This window comes from Mirounga angustirostris, unplaced genomic scaffold, assembly GCF_029215605.1.
Source record: "Mirounga angustirostris isolate CCGP_5_RB_7025 unplaced genomic scaffold, mMirAng1.0.hap1 SCAF_12, whole genome shotgun sequence".
Taxonomy (NCBI): Eukaryota; Metazoa; Chordata; class Mammalia; order Carnivora; family Phocidae; genus Mirounga; species Mirounga angustirostris.
The window spans coordinates 50,282,720-50,306,422 of NW_026991720.1; the positions used below are offsets into that span (position 1 = coordinate 50,282,720).

Genomic DNA, 23,703 nt, shown 5'->3' on the forward strand with positions numbered 1-23,703 from the left:
ATGACCAAAGCCCTACAGTTGATCATGTAATCTTGGAAAGCAGGGTGTTTCAGCAGGCATCATTTCTAAAAAGATGCACATCTGGGATTTGAATAATTTTCTTTTACCAAAGACGACTGGAAGACCAGAAATGGATATTCCATTATGAATTTTTGTGTGTGTATGTGTGTTGATTGGGGACATAATTCTTCTATATATTTTACTGGGAAACTTTAAATTAACTGGAACTATATGCCATCTGGCCTTAATGCAAGTTGTTTTCAAGGATGGAAGGAAAACCTGTTTCTCAGCCAAAAATGACCAAGTGTGTGAGTGCAGGCCGCCAGGCCTAATAGAATAATAAATAGCTATGTTATATGCCACTGTTTCAAACCCACTAGTTAATATTAAGTTGCTTTCTTGGACAACCAATGGTGATGAATAATGTGGCTTTTATCTTTTTGCATTTATGTCTTATTCAAAGTAAGCATGCTGCTTTGATGGTTTAAAAATCTGTTCACACTTGTGCTACAGATTTGGGGAAATGTTAATATGTTTTAAAATTCTGTAGAGTCCGTATTTGGTTTTGGTTGCAAGAGGAGTATAGGATCTTATTTGGTGCTGTATATGCCACTTCCAGGAAGCCAGGAGAGGAAGAAATGGAACTAACATCTGTTGAGTGTCTATTCTATCCACACCACACATCTTGTCCTCATTTTTCATTTAATCCTCATGATGCCCCATTTCCTACATAAAAACCCTAAAGACCAAAGATGTCACTCCATCTGTCAAGGTGCACAGAGTTTGTAATGAGGGAGCACCAAAATCAAACAGGTCTGGCTCCTTCCGAGTCACATACATCTTGGTCTGTACATCTCCTTTACATCTTTTCCCAAACTCTGTATTCTTTTTTTAACTGAAAATGGCCAAAATAAGTCTTAAGATCAGTCTTTGTGGCCAAAATGCTTGGCAGTGCCTTGATCATTTGTTCTTCCCCATTCTTGGTAGAAATCAGAGTTCTCTTTTCCCTAATGGAAGCCCCATGCACGCATGTCTCATGCGTTGGACTTTTAGTTAGAACACCATCTTCACCTGGGCCATCAGCTTCCAAGGTGAGTAGCAATGGTGAGAAAGGACCTAGCTCATTTCAGAAGCACAAGAAGGGCATTTTTTATTATTTATTTCTTTATTTTTAAAGATTTTATTTATTTATTTGACAGAGAGAGTCACAGTGAGAGAGGGAACACAAGCAGGGGGAGCGGGAGAGGGAGAAGCAGGCTTCCCGCGGAGCAGGGAGCCCGGTGCGGAACTCGATCCCAGAACCCTGGGATCATGACCTGAGCTGACGGCAGACGCTTAACGACTGAGCCACCCAGGCGCCTCAAGAAGGGCATTTTTTAATTGACCTAACTACATTAAGCTTCTCATACCTGTTGGATTTGGCTACCAGGTGGTTCGTTGAAATGAAAGCGGGTCCCGCACTGACTTCTGTCATGCATCAAACACTTGTCTTAGGTAGAAGGCACAAGAGCAGTCATTCAGCCTGTTCCTGTGAGTTTGGGAAGTCCCAGCCATCTGTCTATAGGGCACGACAGGTACCGCCAGACAGGTTTACTTGGGGCAGGTACCACAGCATTCAGCAGGATTGACCCCCCTACCTGTCAGATCAATGGCCAAGGGATGGAAGAACCTTCTGAGGAGGCAGCAAATGGTCTATTTCTTGATCTGGGTGGTGATTATTTCAGTATTTGCAAATGTAAAATTTCATAGAGCTGTCTGTGTGCTTAAGACTTGTTCACTTTACTATACGGAAGTTATGCCTCAATAAAAAAGATAAGGGGGGAAATGAATTATTGGCCTTAAGTTGTTCACAGCGTCTGAGCAGGGAAACTGTTATATTTTATACAAGCCCCTTGAGTTAGAGGTTTTCCATGGAAGGGTCACTGGGAGAAGAGAAAGCACCACAGCTCTTTCAGAGGTACCCTCATCATCATCATCCATATACCCCTGAATCAGCGGCCCTGGCCCCTGGCCAGTATCTGTCATCCCTAAGGGCTTTTTACTAGGTCTTCCCCATTTTACTAGGTCAGCACTGTGAAGTCAGCTAGTTGGAGCAGGAGACACCAGTCTTCTGTATGACTCCTCCTTGTTAAGGTCCTCTGTCTTGGGACTCCTGTCAGGGTCTTCCCTCTGAGGACCGCAGGCCAGCCCTTAGGGCCCCCTAGGTTGACACAATAAGTACCTCATTCCACACGACCACCTCATTCCTGGGCCACCTTAGTCTCAGGCCTCTGTTGCCTTCGTGCTCTATTCTACCCTGTTTTAAGTATTTCCTTTTCCCAGAATTTGATCTCTTTTGCCCTTTAAGCCATACGTGGACCGAATTTTAACTAATGATTTTAACTGAATTTCTGATGAGGCTAGGCTGGAAGGTTCTGGGGGATGAAACAAGATCTGTTTCCCTAGGTGATAATCCCAGACTCACTCGGGGATGGATGTGGGAGGGGCTGGAGTCGCACCCTTTTTTTTCCCTGGAGGAGAAAAAGAGGCACTGTGGTACTTCTGGAGGCCTTACCTCAAAGCACCAACTTAAATTATGGGGTTTTGGCCTGCGCCCAGCCCTGGCTCTGGTAGCTCACTCCTCCAAGGTGAACTTTGGCAGAGCTAAGTGATAAAGATGACCCTGTATACCAGTTGCCTCTGGGACAGGGTTACTGTGTTTTTAATTTGGCAGTTTCAGAATTGCTGTGACTCTGTATTGCCCGAGTATTCCTTTCTGCCCCTTCTGCACACGTTACAGACCGCCCGTAGGCCTGCACTCTCCCTGTCAGAGCCTCCGCTTTTAAAGACATGACAAAGACACTGGCGGGCACACACACACAAACCCTTTGTTGGTGTTCCCAATCCACCGTGGAATCGGTTGTCATGGCAACGGCTGCCCCCGCACACAGTTCATCCTTTGGGGTTCCCGTCATGTTTTCTTTTCCCTCTCTTTCTTCAACGGCAACAGCCAACGTGCTATTAAGCCGACTATTAATATACCCGTACAGCCTTTCTTGGCAGTTTTGAACTCGACTACATTGACTTCTAACTTCGGGTCCAATTAGTCACGCCCCGTAAGGGAAGCTAACTTTGCGAAGAAAGAGGCTGGTGTTGGTTTGGTTTTAGTCTTAGTTATTGTTGGATCCAATATGTATGCATACAGAGATTTGGGGGGTTTCTATGAAAGCAACATGCGAATTGAGTTCTCCAGCTACATGTACCTTAGTTTTATTTTCTGACATGATATTTCTCGTTGTCCTGGTTTTAGCTGATGGCTTTAGCATACTCATTTTTTTTTGTTTTTATTTAAATTCCAGTTAGCATACCGTGTAATATTAGTTTCAGGTGTACAATGTAGTGATTCAACACTTCCAATACAGCACCTGGTGCTCATTAGCATACTCGTTTTTAAAGAACTAAGTGTTAATGAAAGGCATAGGAGATTGAGTACTTATAATTAACCAAAGGTTTAAAATAATATCTAACTACCTGGGTCCTGGACAATTATATAACATGCTTCTTTTAAAATTAAGACTATGTGGGGGCGCCTGGATGGCTCAGATGGTTAAGCGTCTGCCTTCGGCTCAGGTCATGATCCCAGGGTCCTGGGATCGAGCCCCGCATCTGGCTCCCTGCTCAGTGGGGAGCCTGCTTCTCCCTCTCCCACTCCCCCTGCTTGTGTTCCCTCTGTGTCTCTCTCTGTCAAATAAATAAATAAAATCTTAAAAAAAAAAAAAAGACTATGTGAGCACTAAGAACCAGATAGATTGGATATATATATTTTTTTATTGTTGTTAACATGTTTGGGAAAGTTACAGAGTTTATTTGAACTTAGTGTGTCAAATAAAAGGCTGGCCTTGGGAAGCCAAAACCAAACATGTTAGTCACCCTTAACTCGGGGCTGTGGATGAAGGCAGTGGTTGAAGGAATGGGGCAGGGCCTCTGCAAAGCTGGCTTACGAGGTGCTTCCTCCTAGTCTTTCTAGGCCGCTCCTCAGTTCTGCTGGGTCCCAGAGTTGGGCAGTAACTGTTATCACCAGGCCCGGCTATTAAAGCGTGCTCATTTCCAACACCAAGGTTAAAGGCCTGGCATCTGGCCTGAATTCAGTCTCTTGCCAGCTGCGTGATTGGGCAAGTTACCTAACTTCTCAGAGACTCCATTGTTTCCTCTCTAAAAGAGAGATAATCTCCTCCCATCAGACTGTCGATTAAATGAGATCATACACTGTGTATGGGAAACTCTTACTATAGGACCTGGCGGTAGGTAGCGTGGACTCAAAGATGATTATTGATTCAATTACTAGGATACTCTAGATGATGTGGGAACTTCTGTTTTCCTTCGTAATTTTGTCACACTTTGTAATAGTGTTTTTAGAAGATGTCTCCAAAACCTTTGGTAGAACAAATCTTCCACCCCATCCCTCTGAAAAAGTTTTTTTAAATTACACTATAATATGGGGCGCCTGGGTGGCTCAGTTGGTTGAGTGACTGCCTTCAGCTCGGGTCATGATCCCAGGGTCCTGGGATCGAGCCCCGCATCAGGCTCCCTGCTCTGCAGGAAGCCTGCTTCTCCCTCTCCCACTCCCCCTGCTTGTGTTCCCTCTCTTGCTGTGTCTCTCTCTGTCAAATAAATAAATAAAATCTTTTAAAAAAAAATTACACTATAATACATATAAAATAAAATCAATTTTCACACATACAATTTAGTGACATTTAGTCACAGTGTTGTACAACTATCACCATTATCTAGTTCTAGAACATTAATCACCCTAAAAGGAAACCTCATAGCCATACCCTATTTCCCAATTCCCCCAGCCCTTGGCAATCACTGCTTGGCCTTGTGCCTCTATGGATTTGCCCACTGTGGTTATTTCATATAAATAGTAACATACATATGTGGTCTTTTCTGTCTGGCTGCTTTCACTTAGCATAATGTTTTCAAGGTTTATCCTTGTTGTATCATGTATCACTATTTCATTACTTTTAATTCCTGAACAATATTCCATTGCATGGATATGCAGTCTTAGTCCATTTGGGCTGCTATAACAAAGTGCCACAGACTGGGTGGCTTAGAGGCGACAGGAATTTATTCCTCACAGTTCTGGAGCCCAGGAGCCCAAAATGAGGATGCCAGCATGGGCAGAGGGCCCTCTTCAGCTTGTAGACTTATTGTATCCTCACAGGGCAGAAGAGGCTAGGGAGCTCTGGGTCATCTTCTTTATAATTAATTCCATTCATAAGGGCTGTGTGCTCAGGACCTAAGTACCTGTCAGAGGCTGCACCTCCTATTGCTATCACATTGGGTTTAGGATTTTTAACACATGAATTTTAGGGGGACACAAACATTCAGACGGTGTATGCTATCTGTTCATCAGTTGATGGATGCTGGGTTGTTCCTACCTTTGGCTACTGCCAGTAGCTTTACTATGAACCTTCTTGTACAAGTTTTTGTTTGAACACCTGTTTTCAGTTCTTTGGGGTATGTACCTAGGAGTGGAATTGCTGGATCAGATGATAATTCTGCTTAGCTTTTTAAAAAACTACCAAACTCTTTCTAACTGTGTTGTACCATTTAATATTCCTACCAGCAATGCCTGAGGGTTCCAGTTTCTTCCAATACTTGTTATTTTCCATTTTTTAAAAAAATTATACTTATCATTTAGCAGGTGTGAAGTGGTATCTCATTGTGGTTCGGGATGGTTTTTTATAGTACTGATTTTGTATGTGTCTGGACTCAAATTTTCTTACTACTGTTCTTAATTCTGGCAAAACTACATGAAAAACCACCTATACATAATTTCCAAGAAAAGATGGGTGTAAAGCATCTTTTCCTTCACAGCTCCTGATATAACTATGCATCATGGCTCTGTAATCTGTACTGTAGACAAACCACTTGCAGACAGGGGCTAATTACAGATGGTGTCTGAGGCCTCTGACCTTCTCTGTAATCCTTTTGCTTTTAGAGATTTCCTCTGGGTCATCCAAAATGCCTTTAAACGTATTGGATAAGAACTGAGCCACCTGCCCGTGTGCGACTTCCGTACTCTCAGCTCCACTGTCTTCTGATGGCATTTTGACTGCATCGAGACCAAGTGACCCACTGCTCATGATGAGTGACGAGAAGAACCTTGGGGTGTCCCAAAAACTGGTCTCACCTTCAAGGAGCATAAGTAGCTGCTCCTCTAAGCAAGGAAGTCGACAGGTAAACTTTAACCAATGCAAATTTTAAGATGCAAATTTATACTAGGAAATTGGCAGATTAAGATGTGTGCATTTACTTGGGACCTCCTGCTTCTAAGTGGAAGAGCGTTGGCTTTCAGCCATATCTTAATTGTATGAGAAGAGTAAACTTTAGGTGCTTTTCATAATGCAGCTTGAGTGCTTACCCGATGGGAAGGAACTGTATTTGGCTCTTTGCATTATTTTATCTGATCCTTGCAACTGACTTCCAACACAGATAGGAATATCCCTATTTTCTCCATGAGGAAGCTGAGTCAGACCAACTGAGTTCTTTGCCCAAGGATACACTGCTAGTAAGTGGCAGAACAAGAAGTCAAAACTCAGTCTAACTCCAGAGCCCACACTTTCCTTTGTACCCTACTAACCAAAACAAAGGAACAGTCACTGTCCCAATAAGTTTAATATCCTCCTGCCCTCTTCTTCCTTCCCCTTCCCAAGCCTTTTATGACCACTTCCCCCACAGATTGCCATGTGGGTGACTTTGAGTCTCCCCTGCTTTCTTTCTCCACCGGATAAGGGAATCAAAGCCACAGAGAAGTGGGCAAAAGGAATTCAGTAGGAAGAAGAAAGAAGTGAAGCAAAGACCTGGATAATTAACTCCTATCTAAGCACCAGCCGTAATGATATGTTGTTTTTCGTTTCTCTTTCTAATACATCTCCGTTGGCAGAATTTGCTGGCTTTAGGTCAGTGGTGGTAAATGCATGTTAATCATTCTAATTCTCTCACCTTCAGTGACGTAGAGAGTGGGCTGTCAGGAAGCTGTGGGTTCCCGACCACAGTGGCCCCTGAGCCTTTTCAGCATCTGCTGGCTTTGCTGGCATTGCCTTTCCCCCACCAGAAGCGCTCGCCCAGGAATTGGCCCCGAGTCCTTGGTTCCAAATTTGGAAGCAATAGTCCGGCAACCTCCCACCTCAGGCACGTCTGCATATTTCTGACGCATTCTCATGCGTCTCTCCATGTGAACATCGCCTGGGACAGGGAGCTTATTCCTTCACAAGGCTGCTTCGTGTCATTAGAATCTACGAGTCTAGACAGATCAGATTTTGCCCCAGCCTGGACATTTGGGGCGCCCTCCAAGATCTCCTGTGAGGGGTTAGGAAGAAAAAAATTTTTAGCACTGTAATCACTTCTGTCTGGGATTTTAAAAAATGACTAAAACTAGTCCTTGGCTAATGCATCGTGGTCCCCTTGGAGTCCTGGCTTCAGAAAGTTGACTATACACTCACCCTCCTTGTCAGCTTTCCACGGGGGTGTTTCTCTCCCTAAGCCGAGATTCTGGTTGGGATTAGAGCCTGAATGTGTGAGCTTTCCCTCACCCTTTGTACCTAGTAGCATCTCTTGCTATGTACTTCTTGGATAAAGAGAAGGAACATGATTCATTTAAACTGCTGGTGCTTATAACACCATAGGAATTGGAGCAGTGCTGTGACATCCTACAACTGAATACTACAGACACTCTTTTGGTGTGTTATTTGAATTGATTGATTTGGTTTTCACAGAGCTTCTTTTGAGCTTGTCATGAAGAGTGAAAGGAATGTGTGTGATGCCTCCATTTTCTTCTCACTTAGAATGGTTGGCCATTCAGCTATTCATTCATCAAATGGTCATCTTTTATATTTAGGATCTCCCACTTTAAGGGACATGTAATGTAGCTTTGTAAACATAAACACTTCTGTGGCAGAGCAGGTGGAGAATTTAATAACTTTATTCCAATCCTAGACTGAATCTAGTTATAAAGGCCGTGTTTAATTTCAGGGACCATTTTCTTATTCTGCCCACTTTCCCATCCTTCTGTCAAAGAGAGGTGTTCTGTTGTAGGAGTGGCTTAGGTTTTCCATCCATATAGTCCACCTTGGCAAGATGTGTCCGTTCTGCCATCACAAGCTGTCCCAAGATTGTCTTTCATTCTCTAAAGGTGCTGGGGAGGTACAGGAACCTTGGAAGTTCAACCTTCATGGCTCCGAGGGAACAGAGCCATACCCCGTGGTCTTGTAGATGCTAAAGAGTGACGCTGTGTTTCCAGTCACTTCACTGGAAAGTACAAGTTCAACACTTAAAACTTCAAGATTTATGGAATAATACATTTAATGTGAGGAATGTTGAACTCTAACTGATAAAGATAATCTGTTCAACAACCTACTCGTTTTTAAAGCTCCAGTTTAAAGTCACTATTAGGCTGTTTTCTTCATTTCATGGTGGGGGCGGGGGATGGATAGGCCTGATGTTGACTGTATTGGACCCTCTTTAATGCTGGTTTTTCTTCTGTGCTTTGGAATTTTGCTTTAGAGTATCATCTTGAGTTTGTTTCCCCATGTTCTTTCTTTGCACTCACCCTGCCCCATTTAGGGATTTGCTATTACCTGCTTCTTACCTCCGAGGACCCCAACCCAGAGTCAGGGGTTATATTTGCTCTTGGGGACTTCTGTTCCATGTCAGTGATAGAACATCCAAGATCCACCACCAGGTCAGCACACATGGCCCAAGTCTGGTTGTGAGGCTGTGTCTGCCTTCTGCCACCTCCCTGGATAAGGCAAGTTTTAAAGCCCCCTTTCATTGTGTGGAGCTCCCCCTCAGCATTTGCTTATTTCCAGCAGTGAGGCTAGCTCAGGTCTCATCCTTTTCCTGTGGACATTTTTAGCCCCAATAGCCCACAGAAGTAGGACTCCTGGACACTTCTGTCTACAGTTTCTTTTGCATTTCTATTTTGTGTTTGATCCATGGAGATATTTAATTTTTTTTTTTTTTAAATCACGAAGACACACACGCAAAAGCCCCTACATCTTTGTAACTTTGTATTTTTGCTGTTTTGGAGCTGGGGCGGTTATAAGAGAGGGGCACTGAACGCACAAACTTTTAATATAGTTTTGGCTGAAAGACCCGGTCATCTTAAGTCATTTTACTTAAATTCTCCTCCAGCATCACTAAGTGACATTGAGATTCTGTGTACTCCAGCCACACTAGCTTTCTTTCAGTTCTTTGCAATGAACTTGCCCTTGTCCTTGTTTCTTGAACTGAATTTGAACTTGTCCTTCCTATCCCAGAGCCTCCCCTCATGAAATCACAAGGAGCTATGCATTTATGTAGAGGTATTCCCTATCTATAGTCTTGTTAGAAGAGCTTGCTTCCTTGAAGGACAGAATGATCAAGAATTGTGATCTGTATCTTTGTTTTTATTTCTGACCTAAGACAGAGTTTACAATTTAGGACCACGAATACCCAAGAAGGGTTCTGTCATCTTTTAGCTTAAATACTAGGGCTTTTGAAATTTAAATATAGCATGCCTCATTTTGTCAGTATGGAAACAACTTGCAAATATAATCTTATCAAGGTAATTTTGAGAGGACTGTATGCATTAGTGATTAGAACTTGAACTCTCCAGCCTTGGTTCCACCCATTCATTGGTTCTCTGACCTTAAACTCTTAACCTTAAGCCTCTGTTTTCTCATCAGTAAAATTGAAATAATAATAGTTCTTTTCACATAGGATTATTGTGAGGATGAAAACTGAAGCATCTAATCCAGGGTCAGACTCATAATAGGTCCTGAGTTAATATTAACATTCATTTTTGTTATTATAGTTAACATTAATTTGAACTTCATTCTTATTTATGGAAAATATAAATGCTCATAGAGAATAGTTCTGCTTTTTGCCCCTAGAAAATTCTACAGGCATTATACACGTATCTACTCCTATATCTACCCAGTACTCGTTAGTATTGTACAAAGGCCCACAAAGTATACAATGCATATATGAATATATACTTTTTTTTTAAGATTTTATTTATTTATTTGACAGAGAGGTAGAGAGCACAAGTAGAAGGAGTGGCAGGCAGAGGGAGTGGGAGAAGCAGGCTCTCTGCTGAGCACGGAGCCCGATGCGGGGCTTAATCCCAGGACCCTGAGATCATGACCTGAGCCAAAGGCAGACGCTTAACTGACTGAGCCACCCAGGCGCCCCTGAATATATACTTTTAAAATAAAAAGTGCCTTCCTTTATACACATTAACAAAATGCTTTTATTTATTTATTTATTTATTTATTTATTTATTTATTTATTTTTTTGAGAGAGAGAGAGAGAGAGCATGCATGGGTCGTGATAGAGGAGAGAGAGAGAGAGCGGATCTTAAGCAGGCTTCATGCCCAGTGCAGAGCCAAGCACATGGGCTTGATCTCACGACCTTGAGATCCTGATGTGAGCCAAAATCAAGAGTAGGACGCTTAACTGACTGAGCCACCCAGGCGCCCCCAAAATGCTTTTAGAGAAGAATGTAGTAGAATATTTAATATTCAGGCTGTATTTGGTACCTTCAATACCTGGCATAATCCATACCTAAAACAGGTGAAACGAGTTGATGAATCCTTACCCTTTTCTGTTCTGCCAGGCCTTGTCCTCTCAAGGGTATACATTTTTTTTTCTCTTCCCATGCCAGCACCATCTATTGGTAGTAGCTGCTTAGAGCCTTGTGTTGAGAAGGATTCTGCAGCTGAGTCTGACTGTTGTGAGAAAGAGTGCCCTGTTTGCCACTGTGGCTCATGGGCATAGACAGGATGCATGGCAGCAAGGGTCGTCCCGCAGTGATACTGGAGGGTTGAAATCAAGCCATCTCTGCTATCGTCTTTATATTATGTTACTGAGGAACTTTAGGCAAGTGAGGTTTGCCTCAGTTCTTGATCCATGAAATGGAGACAAAACTCACCTCCTGCTTCCTTTCCAGGGTTGTTTTGAGAGAAAGTTGAATGTTTTTACTGGCTAAAAGATGTTGAATCTATTTGGAGAAAGATCCTCTGTAAATTTAAGAAATTCTTAACAATTACAGATGAGCTTCCTTTGAACTCAGGCCAGTTCCAGAGCCAGAACTGAAAATGGTCTTGTTTCAAGAACCCTGACAGTCGGCGGATGAAATGGATCTCTTTGAAGAAGAGCAGAGCATCCTTCAGATACAGGGCCTTTATCTGTAGGATAGGAACCTGTTCTCCCTGAGGAAATCCCCAGTTAAAGGAACCAGCCAGGAGCAGGCTGTCGGTCCCTTCTGACTGTCTTACTCGTACCCTAATTTTTGTAGTGCACTAGGTCCATCTTTGCTTTAGTGTTCTTCCCCATCTCAGGCATTGGTTCAGCTACCCCTTCAGCTGGAATGATCCATATGAAACTGTTCTGCCCTTTTGAATTTTGTGATTTTTCTAGAAAAGAATCTTCATTTATCACTGTAGTATTTTAAAAGTAACTTTTATAAAAATAATATATGCTCACTGCAAATCATTTCCAAGGTACATGCAAATCTATGTTGAATTGCAACACTTTAATTCATTTACTTTTAATGAACAAAGCTGATAAGTCAAATAGATTGAAGCCTGGGAATGACCATTGGTTGTGGAGGTCATTGCTGGCATTGTCTAGTGGGAGAGGTAGATGTGAAAGGCTGGTTAGGGCTCATTCTCATAGAGAGAAGAGGAGCAGAGAAAGAGGGCACCCCAATTCTACCAGGCCCCAGACAGGTTTTGAGATAGGCCTTCACATGTTCCATTTGGGAACCTTGAGCTTGACTGATTCCGTGCTGAACACTGCCCTTTTCTCTGCTCATGTGGATAACCTCTTTTGATTAATATAGTTCTCAGAGTCCTGGGTTTCTATTTACACATTTTTTTAGTCCTCACAGCACCTAGCACAGGGCTTTGCACATGGCAGATGCAAATTAGTGGACTAAATTTACTGAATGCCATCAGGGTCGCTTAGAATGTATGGCCAGGTGGACATGGGGAATGGCAGCAACATGCCCACAAATTCCTGAGCTCCCTCATTCCAGTGATGTATTGTGAGGATCTTCAAAAATCAACAAAGGCCTCTCCATTGAGTTTCATCTGGCAAATGATGAAATTCCTAACTGCTTTCTATACCTGTGGTCTCTGAACAAACCCTCTGTCGAAAAGTATGGAACAGACGTAAAGGTGTCTTGTTGCAACTGACCTGTATTCACACAGGCTCTGCTTTTTGCTAGCTGGGTGACCTTGCCACGTTACATAAAACCTCTGAGTCTCAGTTCTTTGGCTGTGAAACTGGGATTATTGTGCTTACTTTGGAGAACTAAGTGAAATAATAAATATGAAGTACCTAGGCTAGCACATGGTAGACATTAGGTAAGTGTATTAATGAATGAATAAGCATGCAGTTGCTAGGTTGAAAGATGACTATTCACAAAGCTCTGTGGATATATTAAGTAGGTTAAGGGATAACTAAGTGGGAGAGAGAATTGCTATTTCCGAACTTGTAAAATATGAGTAATTTCCTCTCGCCTTCTTCCCACTGCCCCCTTACATTTCTTTCCTAGAACTTTCAAAGTAACACATTTTGGAAGCCAGACTGAGCTAGATAAAGATGAGTAAGTTTTGTCTTTAGTGAAACAGTCCTGTATGCTCAAGTTTTAATTCTTTAGCCAATATCTATTAAGAAGCTATCATTAAAAGACCCTGGACAAGGCTTTGTGAAGCTACCAAGGACAGGACAGCTGAACAGACCACTACAATTAAGAAATTGACTCTGTTGGGGAGACTGCTTTGTAAAGAGAGCATGCTTCCTTTCTTTCCTAATATGTTGTTAGTATTTGCTATATAATAAATTAGAAATCAGAAAGGGAATCCTTTTAAAATAATTGGCAAGTGTTTCACTCTTGAGTGTAGGGGATTTGAAATGGAGAGAGTCATTGCTGGGTAAGTCTCCATACAATTATGCAATTTGCTCTTGTCACTCTCCTGCCCCTGGGCTAATCTGAGATGGTGTTTGAGCTCTCCCAGGGTCACCTGATGAGGGTTTATTTATGCAGTCTATTAGATTATGCTGTTCTTTAGGGAGCCCAGGCTGTCTGGGTTTGGTGCCAGGACCCGTAAGACATGAGGCTGAATGGGAGAGACCGTGCCAAGGAGTGAAACGTGAATTAAAGCTATAATGCTCAGGTGTTTATTGAACATGCTTAGTCCTACTTACTTCTTTTAAATAATCATATTTTTAGAGACTCTGAGATTTAACATCTGCCTTTTTTAAGTATAAGCTGTATAAATACCACAAGGAAGACCACCCAGTCAAGGAGGAGATACTTGAGAATGTAGTGATTCTATCAGTTATTCTGTGATGGTCACAAAAGATGACAGGTGAGAAGCATGAACTCCCTTGGTAGTTGGATGGCCTGAGTTTAAACCTTGGACTGTTTATAAACAGATTGACCTTGCACAAGTTACTTAACTCTTCTTTGCTTTGGTTTCTTATGAGGCTGTGCAAAATAGAAGAAAGGCTGCATGCAGTAGGTGCTGCATAAGTGTTGGATACATAAACCATTCACCTTCCATAAGCAGGAGTCCCAAGAGCCCTCACGCAGTACCACCTGGTGACCGCTTCCCCACTACCTCCTTTCGGCTACCAGCTGGGTGGCACAGTGCAGTCACATGGCTGGGCCTCTTCTGTCTGGGCTGGTCTGAAAGGAAGCGTTAGCGAGGGACACTAGAAATTAACAAGTATCCGTTAGCATTTTTACAGCTCATAGTATCCTTTCATACTATCCCCTGGAGTCTCAAAACAACCCAGCGAGGTCTGTATTATTTTCTACACTTTAGAAAGAAAATATGGCTCAGAGATATTAACTGACTTGTTCTGAGTCACACAGCTTGTAAGTGGTAAGAGACCAGGCAACCATCTATTTGGAGAACACTGGATTTCGTTAGATACTAGAAAGCTGCTTTAGAAGTTCATTCAAGTCCTATGTGCCTTATGTACAAATGATTGTTATTGAAGCAAACCTCCTTCAGCTAACACCTCTGTGCATGCAGGGCCAAGAATAATGCAGAAGCGGTCTTAGGATCCCTTAGGTCTCTCTGGAGCTGCTGTTTTGTTTTGTTTTTGTTTTTTGTTTTCTGGTGGGCCCAACAGAGAAAAATAATTAATTATAATAGTTTCTGTGTTAGTTTTCCAGATTCTCACTTTCTGGGACTTTTATTTATTCTTATTGTCTACCTTTTATTTATTCTTATTGCATACCTAAGCAAGTCACACTGGACCTGATATACTGAAAGTAGGAAGGGCAAAGATACAAGGCTCAATTCTCAACGTATTCCCGCTGTAAGTCTTGGAAAGAAAAAATAAACAAACGTTTGATAGAAGAGGTGAAGACTTCAGCTAAAATGACCTATTTGAGTTGTTGGGGCTTTTTTGTTACTCTCCATGTCCACAAATGATAAACTGTCAGCTATATTCCTCACTGTAAGGAGCAGGAGAAATCGGATAACACTTCTGGAAGTTGCTGAACTGTTCGTGCTGTTGTGCATGCAATTGCAGGATGACAAGCACAACAACTATATTCTGGTGGGTTTTAGAAATACTACCTTGGGGGGCGCCTGGGTAGCTCCGTCGGTTAAGCGTCTGCCTTCAGCTCAGGTCATGATCCCAGGGTCCTGGGATCGAGTCCTGCATCGGGCTCCCTGCTCAGCGGGGAGCCTGCTTCTTCTTCTCCCTCTGCCACTCCCCCTGCTTGTGCTCTCTCTGCCTCTCTAATAAATAAATAGTACCTTAAAAAAAAACATTCTACTTTGATAGAGACTACACAGGGTGCCTTAAGAAATTCAATTTATTTATCTACGGTTGGCATCGGCCATAGCGCAGGATACACAAAAGCAGAACAGTGACCCCAAAGCTTTTGTTGAGAGCAGTTACTGGAATTTTCTCTAGAAGCTATCCATGTAAATACGAAGTGAACTGACTCAACAGTTCTTTCCTAAGGAGGGGAGAGTTTGAATCTACCTCAGTGATATGATGATATTAAAATGCTGAAGGCCTAGAAATGACAGTATAAGAAGTAGGACAGTGGCAAAACAGAAGCCTTCTCTAGAATAATCTGACATCCTTCCTAAGTCCTCTACGTGCCAGCCCTACCATCAAGAGCAGTTGTGTCTCCCTTCGCATCTGTACACAAGCCTGCATCACAGCTAAATTCACCTTCTCTCTGTCCCACGCCAGAGCGGGCACATCCCTGGCACATCTCTGGCTTGGTGGTTCCTTTTGCCGAGTTAGTGGGCTGACGGTGTCCCCACCTCCCAAATGATACGTGCACACCCTAATCCTTGAACTTGTGAATGTTACCTTATTTGGAAAGAGGACCTTTGCAGATGTAATTAATTTAAGGATCTTGAGATGAGGAGATCATCCTGGGTTATCCAGGTTGGCCCTAAATTCAGGGATCAATGTCCTCGTAAGAAGCACACAGAGGAGACTATAGACATGGATGTGAAGACAGAGGCAGAGATTGGAGTGATGTGGCTACAAGCCAACGATGCTGGTAGCCACCAGAAACTGGAAGAGACAAGTAATGCTCTCGTGGACTGAATGTTTATGTCCCCCCACCCCCACCCCATTCATATGCTGAAGCCCTAACCCTCCTGATGGTATTTAGAGGCAGGCCTTCAGGAGGTAATTAGGTTTAGATGAGGTCATGAGGGGTGGTGCCTTCATGGTGGGATTAGTACCCTTTTATGAAGAGGAAAGACACCAGCGCTCACTCTTACTACACACGGGAGAAGGGCCATGGGAGTGCATGGCAAGTAGGCAGCCGTCTACAGGCCAGGAAGCAGGTTCTTACCAGGAACCAAATCTAGCAGCGCCTTGATCTCAGACTTCCCAGCCTCTACCAAGTCTGTGGTATTTTGTTATAGCAACCTTAGCTGATACAAACACTTTCTCCCTTAGAGCCTCCAGAGCGAGTGTGGTTCTGCTGACACCTTGATTTTGGACTTGGGGCTCCAGAACTGTGAAAGAATAAAGTGCTTTTGTGTTAAGCCACCTAGCTGTCAAGGCAGCTTCAGAAACCCTCCTTCTCACCCTGTGTCTATATTCCTTTGAGTCCCAGCTCAAGCCCTCTTCCTGAGGTGGGTCTAGCTCGTGTGGTTGTGCTCGAGAACTCCGGTAGCATGTTTCTTTCAGCATTTCCAAGTCTTCAGCCTCGTGGTATGTCTTGATTTTTAATATATGCTAACTTCTTGGAAGCCAGACCTTGGTTTTCCATCTTTCCATCTCTAGCACCTAGTGCTAAGCTTCAGACCTTTGAGTAGAGACTGCCTTATTAAATAGAAGGTCAGCTATGAACCAGAGTCTAACTTACTTAGCACCTAAATCATTCCTTCTTTGATTCAGAAGGCTCTCCAGGATCTTATCCTGTCACTAGGTTCTCATTATGAGAACCAGTTATTCTTACACAGACTGAGGAAGAAATCGCAGATGATTTGGATCAGAGGCCGGAAGAGTCTATTCGGGTACCTACTCCTGTGATTCTAAATTATATGCGCATTAGTTAGCCGGAATGTGTCTCTGCTTTGATTGCAAATTTCAATTAGCTCTGAAAAAAACCCAACAAAACAAAAAACAGTTTTGAGCACATTTGTCAGAGAGAACACTGTTATCAGCTTGCGCCATCCAGCAACGAAGTGAGTTTTCTTCAGGAGTTGTGTGCCCTGTAATTGGAGTGCAAAAGTGTGATGTCTGAATGCAGAGAGTCTGCGATTCTCTCCAGGCTAGACACCAAAGGGCAGAGCTCTATGATGCCAAAGACAGTATGCTTTTTTTTTTTAAGATTTTATTTATTTATTTGTCAGAGAGAGAGAGAGCACAAGCAGGGGGAGCAGCACGCAGAGGGAGAAGCAGGCTCCTGGCTGAGCAGGGAGCCCGACTCGGGACTCGATCCCAGAACCCTGGGATTATGACCTGAGCCGAACGCAGATGCTTAACCAACTGAGCCACCCAGGCATCCCTACAGTATGATTTTTTTTTTTTAATGAAAGGTAGTAAAGATAAAATATTAGAATGGTGCTGGAATGTATACACCAAAGAGCACAAGAGAGTCTCCCCCAATTTGTGCCTCTGGCTGAGTTCCGTTCACAGAGGAGTCTGTATGGGAGGATTTCCCTGGCATCACATGCACCTGCCCCTGTGTGAGGAGGGAGCCCAGGGGCTCTTCGGTGAGGCCGTCTGCCACTGTGACAGTGAGGGAATTCTTAGAAAGGGGTAGGGGGAAGGGCACTAGGTTGGAGTCGAAAGATTGGTCCTGGCCCTCAGAAGTCCATCACTCCTTTTTGTGGTCCTACACAAATCATTTATCTTAGATTCCTCATCTCTAAAATGAAAGAGCTGGGTAGATGACTTCACATTCTCTTTCAAACTCTGAGGTTTAAAAGAACTACTCTACGAGAGCAAACAAACCATTACTTCTGTACCCTGAAAAAATCAATAAACCCGGAAGAGACTCCTGAGTCCCTTGTGTGCACAGAGTTATCCCGTCATCACTGGCTAACACACATGCCTGTTACGTGCAGGAACGTGCTGCCAGGCAGACTGACTGTGCCTGGGGAGAGAGCAGGGCTGGGGGTGAGGAGCCGGACTGACAGGGCAGCAGGCAGCCTTCGGGGGACTCTAGTATACTCGTAGGTGATCTTTTTTTTTTTTTTTAAAGATTTTTTTTTTTTTTTAATTTATTTATTTGACAGAGAGAGACACAGCGAGAGAGGGAACACAAGCAGGGGGAGTGGGAGAGGGAGAAGCAGGCTCCCCGCAGAGCAGGGAGCCCGATGCGGGACTCGATCCCAGGACCCCGGGATCATGACCCGAGCCGAAGGCAGTCGCTTAACCAACTGAGCTACCCAGGCGCCCACTCGTAGGTGATCTTGAGCAGAGAGGTTGTGTGTGTGGTCTGCAGCCCACACATGGGGCCCACCACCTCAGGGCGGGTGATGTTGGGCGGACTACGTACACCTTCATTACTGAGTCACTGGGGGCACGTAGAAGATCGTCAGGAAGTGCTACTTGTTACTTGTATTGCCGTTGTCACTACCACGGTAGCAGCTATAACCATCCTGCCCCCACCCCTCTAATGGGCTGCATGGCCCGAGCAAGGTGGCATTTATAGGCTTGGTGTAACAATTACAACTCTCAGTGACTAAATATAAGTACAGAATTGGTATGGCATCAGTTAAAGCTGTCATTATATTAACTGGAAATCTATTGACAAGTATTTCCATATGTTCATAGTATAATCATAAAAGATGATATTGATGATTCTGAGGCTTTAGAAAATCAGAAATGCTGGGGTGCCTGGGTGGCTCAGTCAGTTAAGCATCTGCCTTCTGCTCAGGTCATGATCCCAGGGGTCTGGGATTGAGCCCTACATTGGGCCCTGTGCTCAGCAGGGAGGTCTGCTTGTCCCTCTGCCCGCCCCCCCCCCCCCATCATGCTCTCTCGCTCTCAAATAAATAAAATCTTAAAAAAAAAATCAGAAATGCCTTTAAAGTCATTAAAGGCATGTTAAATTATGCTCCATGTGATTTAATGGTAGGTATTATTGTCTTGTGAATTTTAAAAACCTGAGAAGCAGATTAGATAAATAATCAGAGCAACCCACTCCACATTCAGGCCAGATAGAGGCAATCACAACACTCTTCAGCTGCAGGAAGAATGGAAGTCCTTTTCTATTTCTGACATCACTGCAGGGGGCAGCGCTGAGAATCCAGCATTTGAAAGTTACAGAGGAGACGTTCACTGTGGAAACAGCTGTGCTGTGGGGGGGACGCTTTCAACTTGTGCACTCAGCAATATGGAAATGAACTGTGCCAGCTCATGAGCATGGATAAATGCTTAGTTGCCTTTCCAACCACAAAGCAGCTTTCTATATTTGGCCCTCTTTTGACATTCAGTAGAACAGACTGAATTTAATGCCGGACGACAGTGCCAGACTGTGTTCAGTTAAAACTGAAGCGAAGACCTTAAGAAGCCACTTTCCCCAGATGCTGTCACATTTCTCTCTCCATCTTATATTCGCGGTGAGCTTTCAGCCTGACAGCCTCAGGGCAGCATATCAGCCCGGCCAGCCGTGTTGGGCTAAGTCAGCAGGGCCTTGATCTTCCCCGGGGGCCCAAGTCCACCCTGTACTGTATCTTAGAACGTTCGGCTCAAGGTGCATGTCCCGCTCCCTGGTCACCGGGTATATGGAACACAAACAGCTATTTCAGGACCCCTGGTCCCTTGAGCCAAGAGAAGGCGGCATCTTTGGTTTTTTCTGTCCTGAGTACCAGTTCACCCCATTTCAGCACACATGATTAAAATCCCTCACCCTGAGGACTCTTTTGGGCCCTTTTCATACCCCCTTGCTCCTCAGAGTAGTTCATTCAGTGCGTATTTTATTCAGGGCCCCTAGGTCCGAAGTAGTGAGATTACTACATAGAGGACCCTGTCTCTGGCCTCACGGAACCACGTTCTGACTCAGAGAGAGACTCGTTTGAGTGAGGCTTGTGGAAGTGCTGATGAGGGAGAGAATTTGTGCCCCAAGGAGGTTTGGGGCAAATGAGAATTCACAGGTTGAGAAGTAGATGGGGCAGACATTCCAAATATAAAAAAGCGAATGAGCAAAGAATTGGCAGTGTTAAAATGCACAGGCTGATTTCCTGCCCTAGTTCAGTGGGACTACAGATAGGAAACATGGTAGCTCTGAGCAGGACCCTAGACCTTGCGTGTCTCTACCCGTAGGGCAATGTTCCCTAACTCCTTCAAACTGCTTCAGGATCTTGGCCACTGCTTGGCATTTACTCTGGTTTATCATCAGAATTTATATATTTAAATTATAGCAGAATATGCATTATATTATAATATGTAGCAGAATGAATAAAAATGCAGGTTCCGAAGTCAGGTGGCTTTACTTCTTGGTAGCTTTATGGCATTGGGGAAGTTATCTAATGCTCTCGTCCTCATTCCAAAAATTCCCAGAAGTTTCCACATTCCAAAAATAAGGATACTAATCCAACCTCACAGGATGGTGCAAGGATTAAGTGCCATATTGTAAGTAGTGTTTATTAGCACACTACCTGGCAGATAGTGCATGCTTAATAAATTTAGTTATTGTGTTTCATTTATTTGTTCAACATATTTCTTCATACCTACTGTGCCCTATTAAGTAATGAGCAAGGCAGAAAAGATTCGTGCTTTCATGGAGCTAGAAACTGTTCTCCAATTATTTTATGTTATTATTGTTTATATTGTTCCATTTGTAGGCTCTTTCAGCAGGCCCCCTTGGATAGTATTTCCTGAGGCACTACCCTTTTGTGTTTTAAATTGCAGACTGTACAGAAGTATGGATACGACTTAATACTTCCTTGTTAACCATCTACCTAGCACCATTTATTGGGTTTGAGAACTTAATCCATTTTCTTGGTTTGAAACCCCAACAGTTAATAAACCTGGGAAAATTCTTTTATTTGATATTTATATCTATATCTATATCTAGTGTATAGCATGTATATCATATGTATAACAAATATAAAAATAATATATATATATAGTTCATTGCTGGGGTTCTAAGCAAGTTGAAAAGATGATCCCTACAACTGTTTTGGGGAGAAAAGACCAAAGTCCTGGGGATAAAAGTGGGAAAAATTCATGAATTAATTAAACACTAAGTTATTTGATAATAGACAGTAATACTACTGTAAATTTTTAAAAGATTTTATTTATTTAAGAGAGAGAAAGAGTGAGTGCACAAGCAGAGGGAGAGGGAGAAGTAGACTCCCCACTGAGCAGGAAGCCCGATGAGGGGCTTGATCCCAGGACCCTGGGATCATGACCCAAGCCGAGGGCAGATGCTTCACCGAGTGAGCCACCCAGATGCCCCAACAGTAATACTGCTATATTTATAGGAATACACAATTGATGTGGTTTAGATAATTTAGGAAAATTTCAGAAACTGAACTAAAATTTTGAAGGGTTTGCACGGGTGGAAAAGATTAAGAGAAGATTCTGGGAGGCTCTAACAATATAAATAAACTACAGAAGTGAAAATGCAGATAAGTATTACATTATATTCATTTGTATACTACATGGAGGGTAAGGCATAATGGGGCCCCATAAATGATTATGGAAGTGGAGAGTCTTGGGAAACCAGGTTGGATGAGAGCTTGGGCAAAGATAGTGGCTGGGGAACAGAGAGGAAGGGACATAGAAGATAAACATTTTGAGGATGAAACCAACAGTACTTACTTATGAGAAATTAATTAATTAATTAAGCCCTCACAGTTCCAAAGGGATCTCACTACACCATGAAGACATAACATTTCTTCTCATAGAATTTGTGTCAGGTACAGCAGTGGTTCTTAATCCCACCAAAACAATATCCATTTATTGTGACCAATATTTTAATGACCCTTTACTCTCCTCAAATGAAATTCATTAATAATTTATAATGAATAATAGTTTTGAAAATATCACCATAATGCTTTCCTGTAATATAAAGGAAAACTCAAAGAAAGTGGTTAATATTAAAATATTTATTTTAATGTGTAGAAGCCCACATATGATTATACCAGAAGATATAATGATGTGGTCAGATACACCTATATGTAAAATGTGACAGCTACTAATGCAGACCCACATGGGTTTGTTGTGCTAATAACTCAAATACCACAAGTGACACGGCCTTCAGCGACACGATTCTCCAGAATGGCGGGTGATGCTTGTTAAGGTCCCAAACAGAAGGAAATATAGCCTTCCCTCAGTTATCCAAGAGTCGCAATACCAAGAATTCAACATGTATAAAAACCATGCAGAAAAACTTTGGTATGGATATGAAAGAGTCAAATTCTGTGCTCAAGAAATTATAAACAGGTTTCACCTGTTTCAAAGTTCACTGGAACTTTGGAAAGTCTCATGGGAAGTGGGACAACTTTTCATTGTCTAAGACGGAGGCATTGGGGGACATTTACCATCCCTGGATCCCAGCCATTAGATCGCAGGAACCGTGACAACTAGAAGTACCCCCACCATTTCGCAGCCCCGGAGGGAGAGTACTGCCCCCGCAGAGAACGCTGGCTCTCAGGTTTCAGCCGAGTGACTCAAGGACAGTGACAGACAGGGAAGTTGGAAGGGGAGGATTTGGATGGCAAGCCCAGAAAAGGAGTTGGCTGCAGAGATTTCTTCCTTAGTCAAGCAGAGTCTTCACTTTCTTAAATACTTCAAATCTGGCTTTTCCAACCTGGTAAGAGTTTTAAGTTCTGAGCCCAGGTAGAAAATAAAGTGAGGAAAAAAGACGATATTTTGTTTGGCATAAATGCAAACCCTTTCTGGCTTATTTCCTTTAAATGCCAACAAATGAGCCCTCCACGTTGGCTCATTGACAGGAATGTATTGTGTCTCAAAAACTCAGGAGAGATGTAGTTCCAACATGAATCCTTGAAACATTTTTGAAATTTAATTCTTGTTTTTCTTTAAACTACAGATATGATCTCATTCCGTTTTTTTTTTTTTTTCAGTTTTGTGAAGTATGCAATTAACATCTAATCCCTCTTGGCATTTGCATTCTGCACAATTGAATGTATTGAGCAGACACACGTGATTGTCTAGTATTATCACTGCATGTTGCCTTCTGCTTGGGTATCTTACATTGAAAGGACTTGATCCCCTTAGAGTACTTTCCAAAAGACTTTGAGCCATAGATTTCCATTTAACAATGATAATACACACATATACCCTCTTTCACAAATATGAATGTGCTGTATTTAGCTTGTAAATAGTCATTTGGCCCAAAGACACGGGGCACATTTCAAATGCATGCTGATTTATAATATCCCAAGAACATAAATCTGTTTGCAGTCTTATTCTAAGACCAAGTTTATTTGTTAGCCAATCAGATGTATAGTATTCACAGGACAGCAGGTTAAGCATTGTGAAGAAATCAGAAGTGAACTAGACACTTTACACCCTCAAGGAGTCTGTTGTCTAGTAGGGATGATAAAATCTCACATATAATATCATAAGTAAGTGGTAAACCATTGGAAATGTAAGATGGAGTGCTGATGGAGTTTCTAGGATGAAATAGTACTTTCCTTTGAAGAAGGCTTCCTGGAGGAGGTGGAATTTTTAACTTGACCTTAAGAATTCGTTAAAATTGTGACAGGTAGGACACGTTAAATTTTGCGGAATGGCTTTCTAAGCTGAAGTACATGTGGACAGAGGTCATGAGTGTGTGTGCCTGTGCGTATGACTTCCCATCACTTAATAATATGCATTCTCCAGGTATTGTCTGGGTGTAATTAAGTGACTGAATAATTGATAGTGCTATAAAGAAATCTCATTTGACATTGTTGCCTTTCGGAAAAAGTCCTCCAGTTTAAGAGCTAAATATAATCTTTACTTTTTTCCATTGAAGAATTCCCTTTCACAACTCCGGATCTTGGGATACTACTATAGCATTTCAAAAGTCTGGAATGTACTTTTAACTATATTCATAGTAAAGTGCAATCGGACATAAGGCAGGTCTGTCAGGATTGTCACAAAGAGTTCAGTGGCTAAAGTAGAGAGGTGTTCTCATTACCACGTGTTTCCCATGTATTGGACTTGACAACACAGAAACTGAGCCAGAGCACCCACGACCCCTGT

General features: G+C 42.7%; 1 protein-coding gene across 10 annotated transcripts in view; it reads left to right on the forward strand.

Annotated features, from left to right (window-relative positions):
* OSBPL3 (oxysterol binding protein like 3) overlaps positions 1-23,703 on the forward strand; it is a 176,180-nt gene that overhangs the window by 81,157 nt on the left and 71,320 nt on the right. For 8 of the 10 annotated variants that reach the window (XM_064575146.1, XM_064575147.1, XM_064575145.1 and 5 more), the window contains one exon: positions 5,984-6,222. The exons of the other annotated variants lie outside the window; for them this stretch is intronic. In XM_064575146.1, the coding sequence (XP_064431216.1) occupies positions 6,127-6,222 (96 nt within the window). In that variant the 5' untranslated portion in view covers positions 5,984-6,126. The remainder of the gene's footprint in view (positions 1-5,983; positions 6,223-23,703) is intronic. 10 annotated transcript variants of the gene reach the window in all.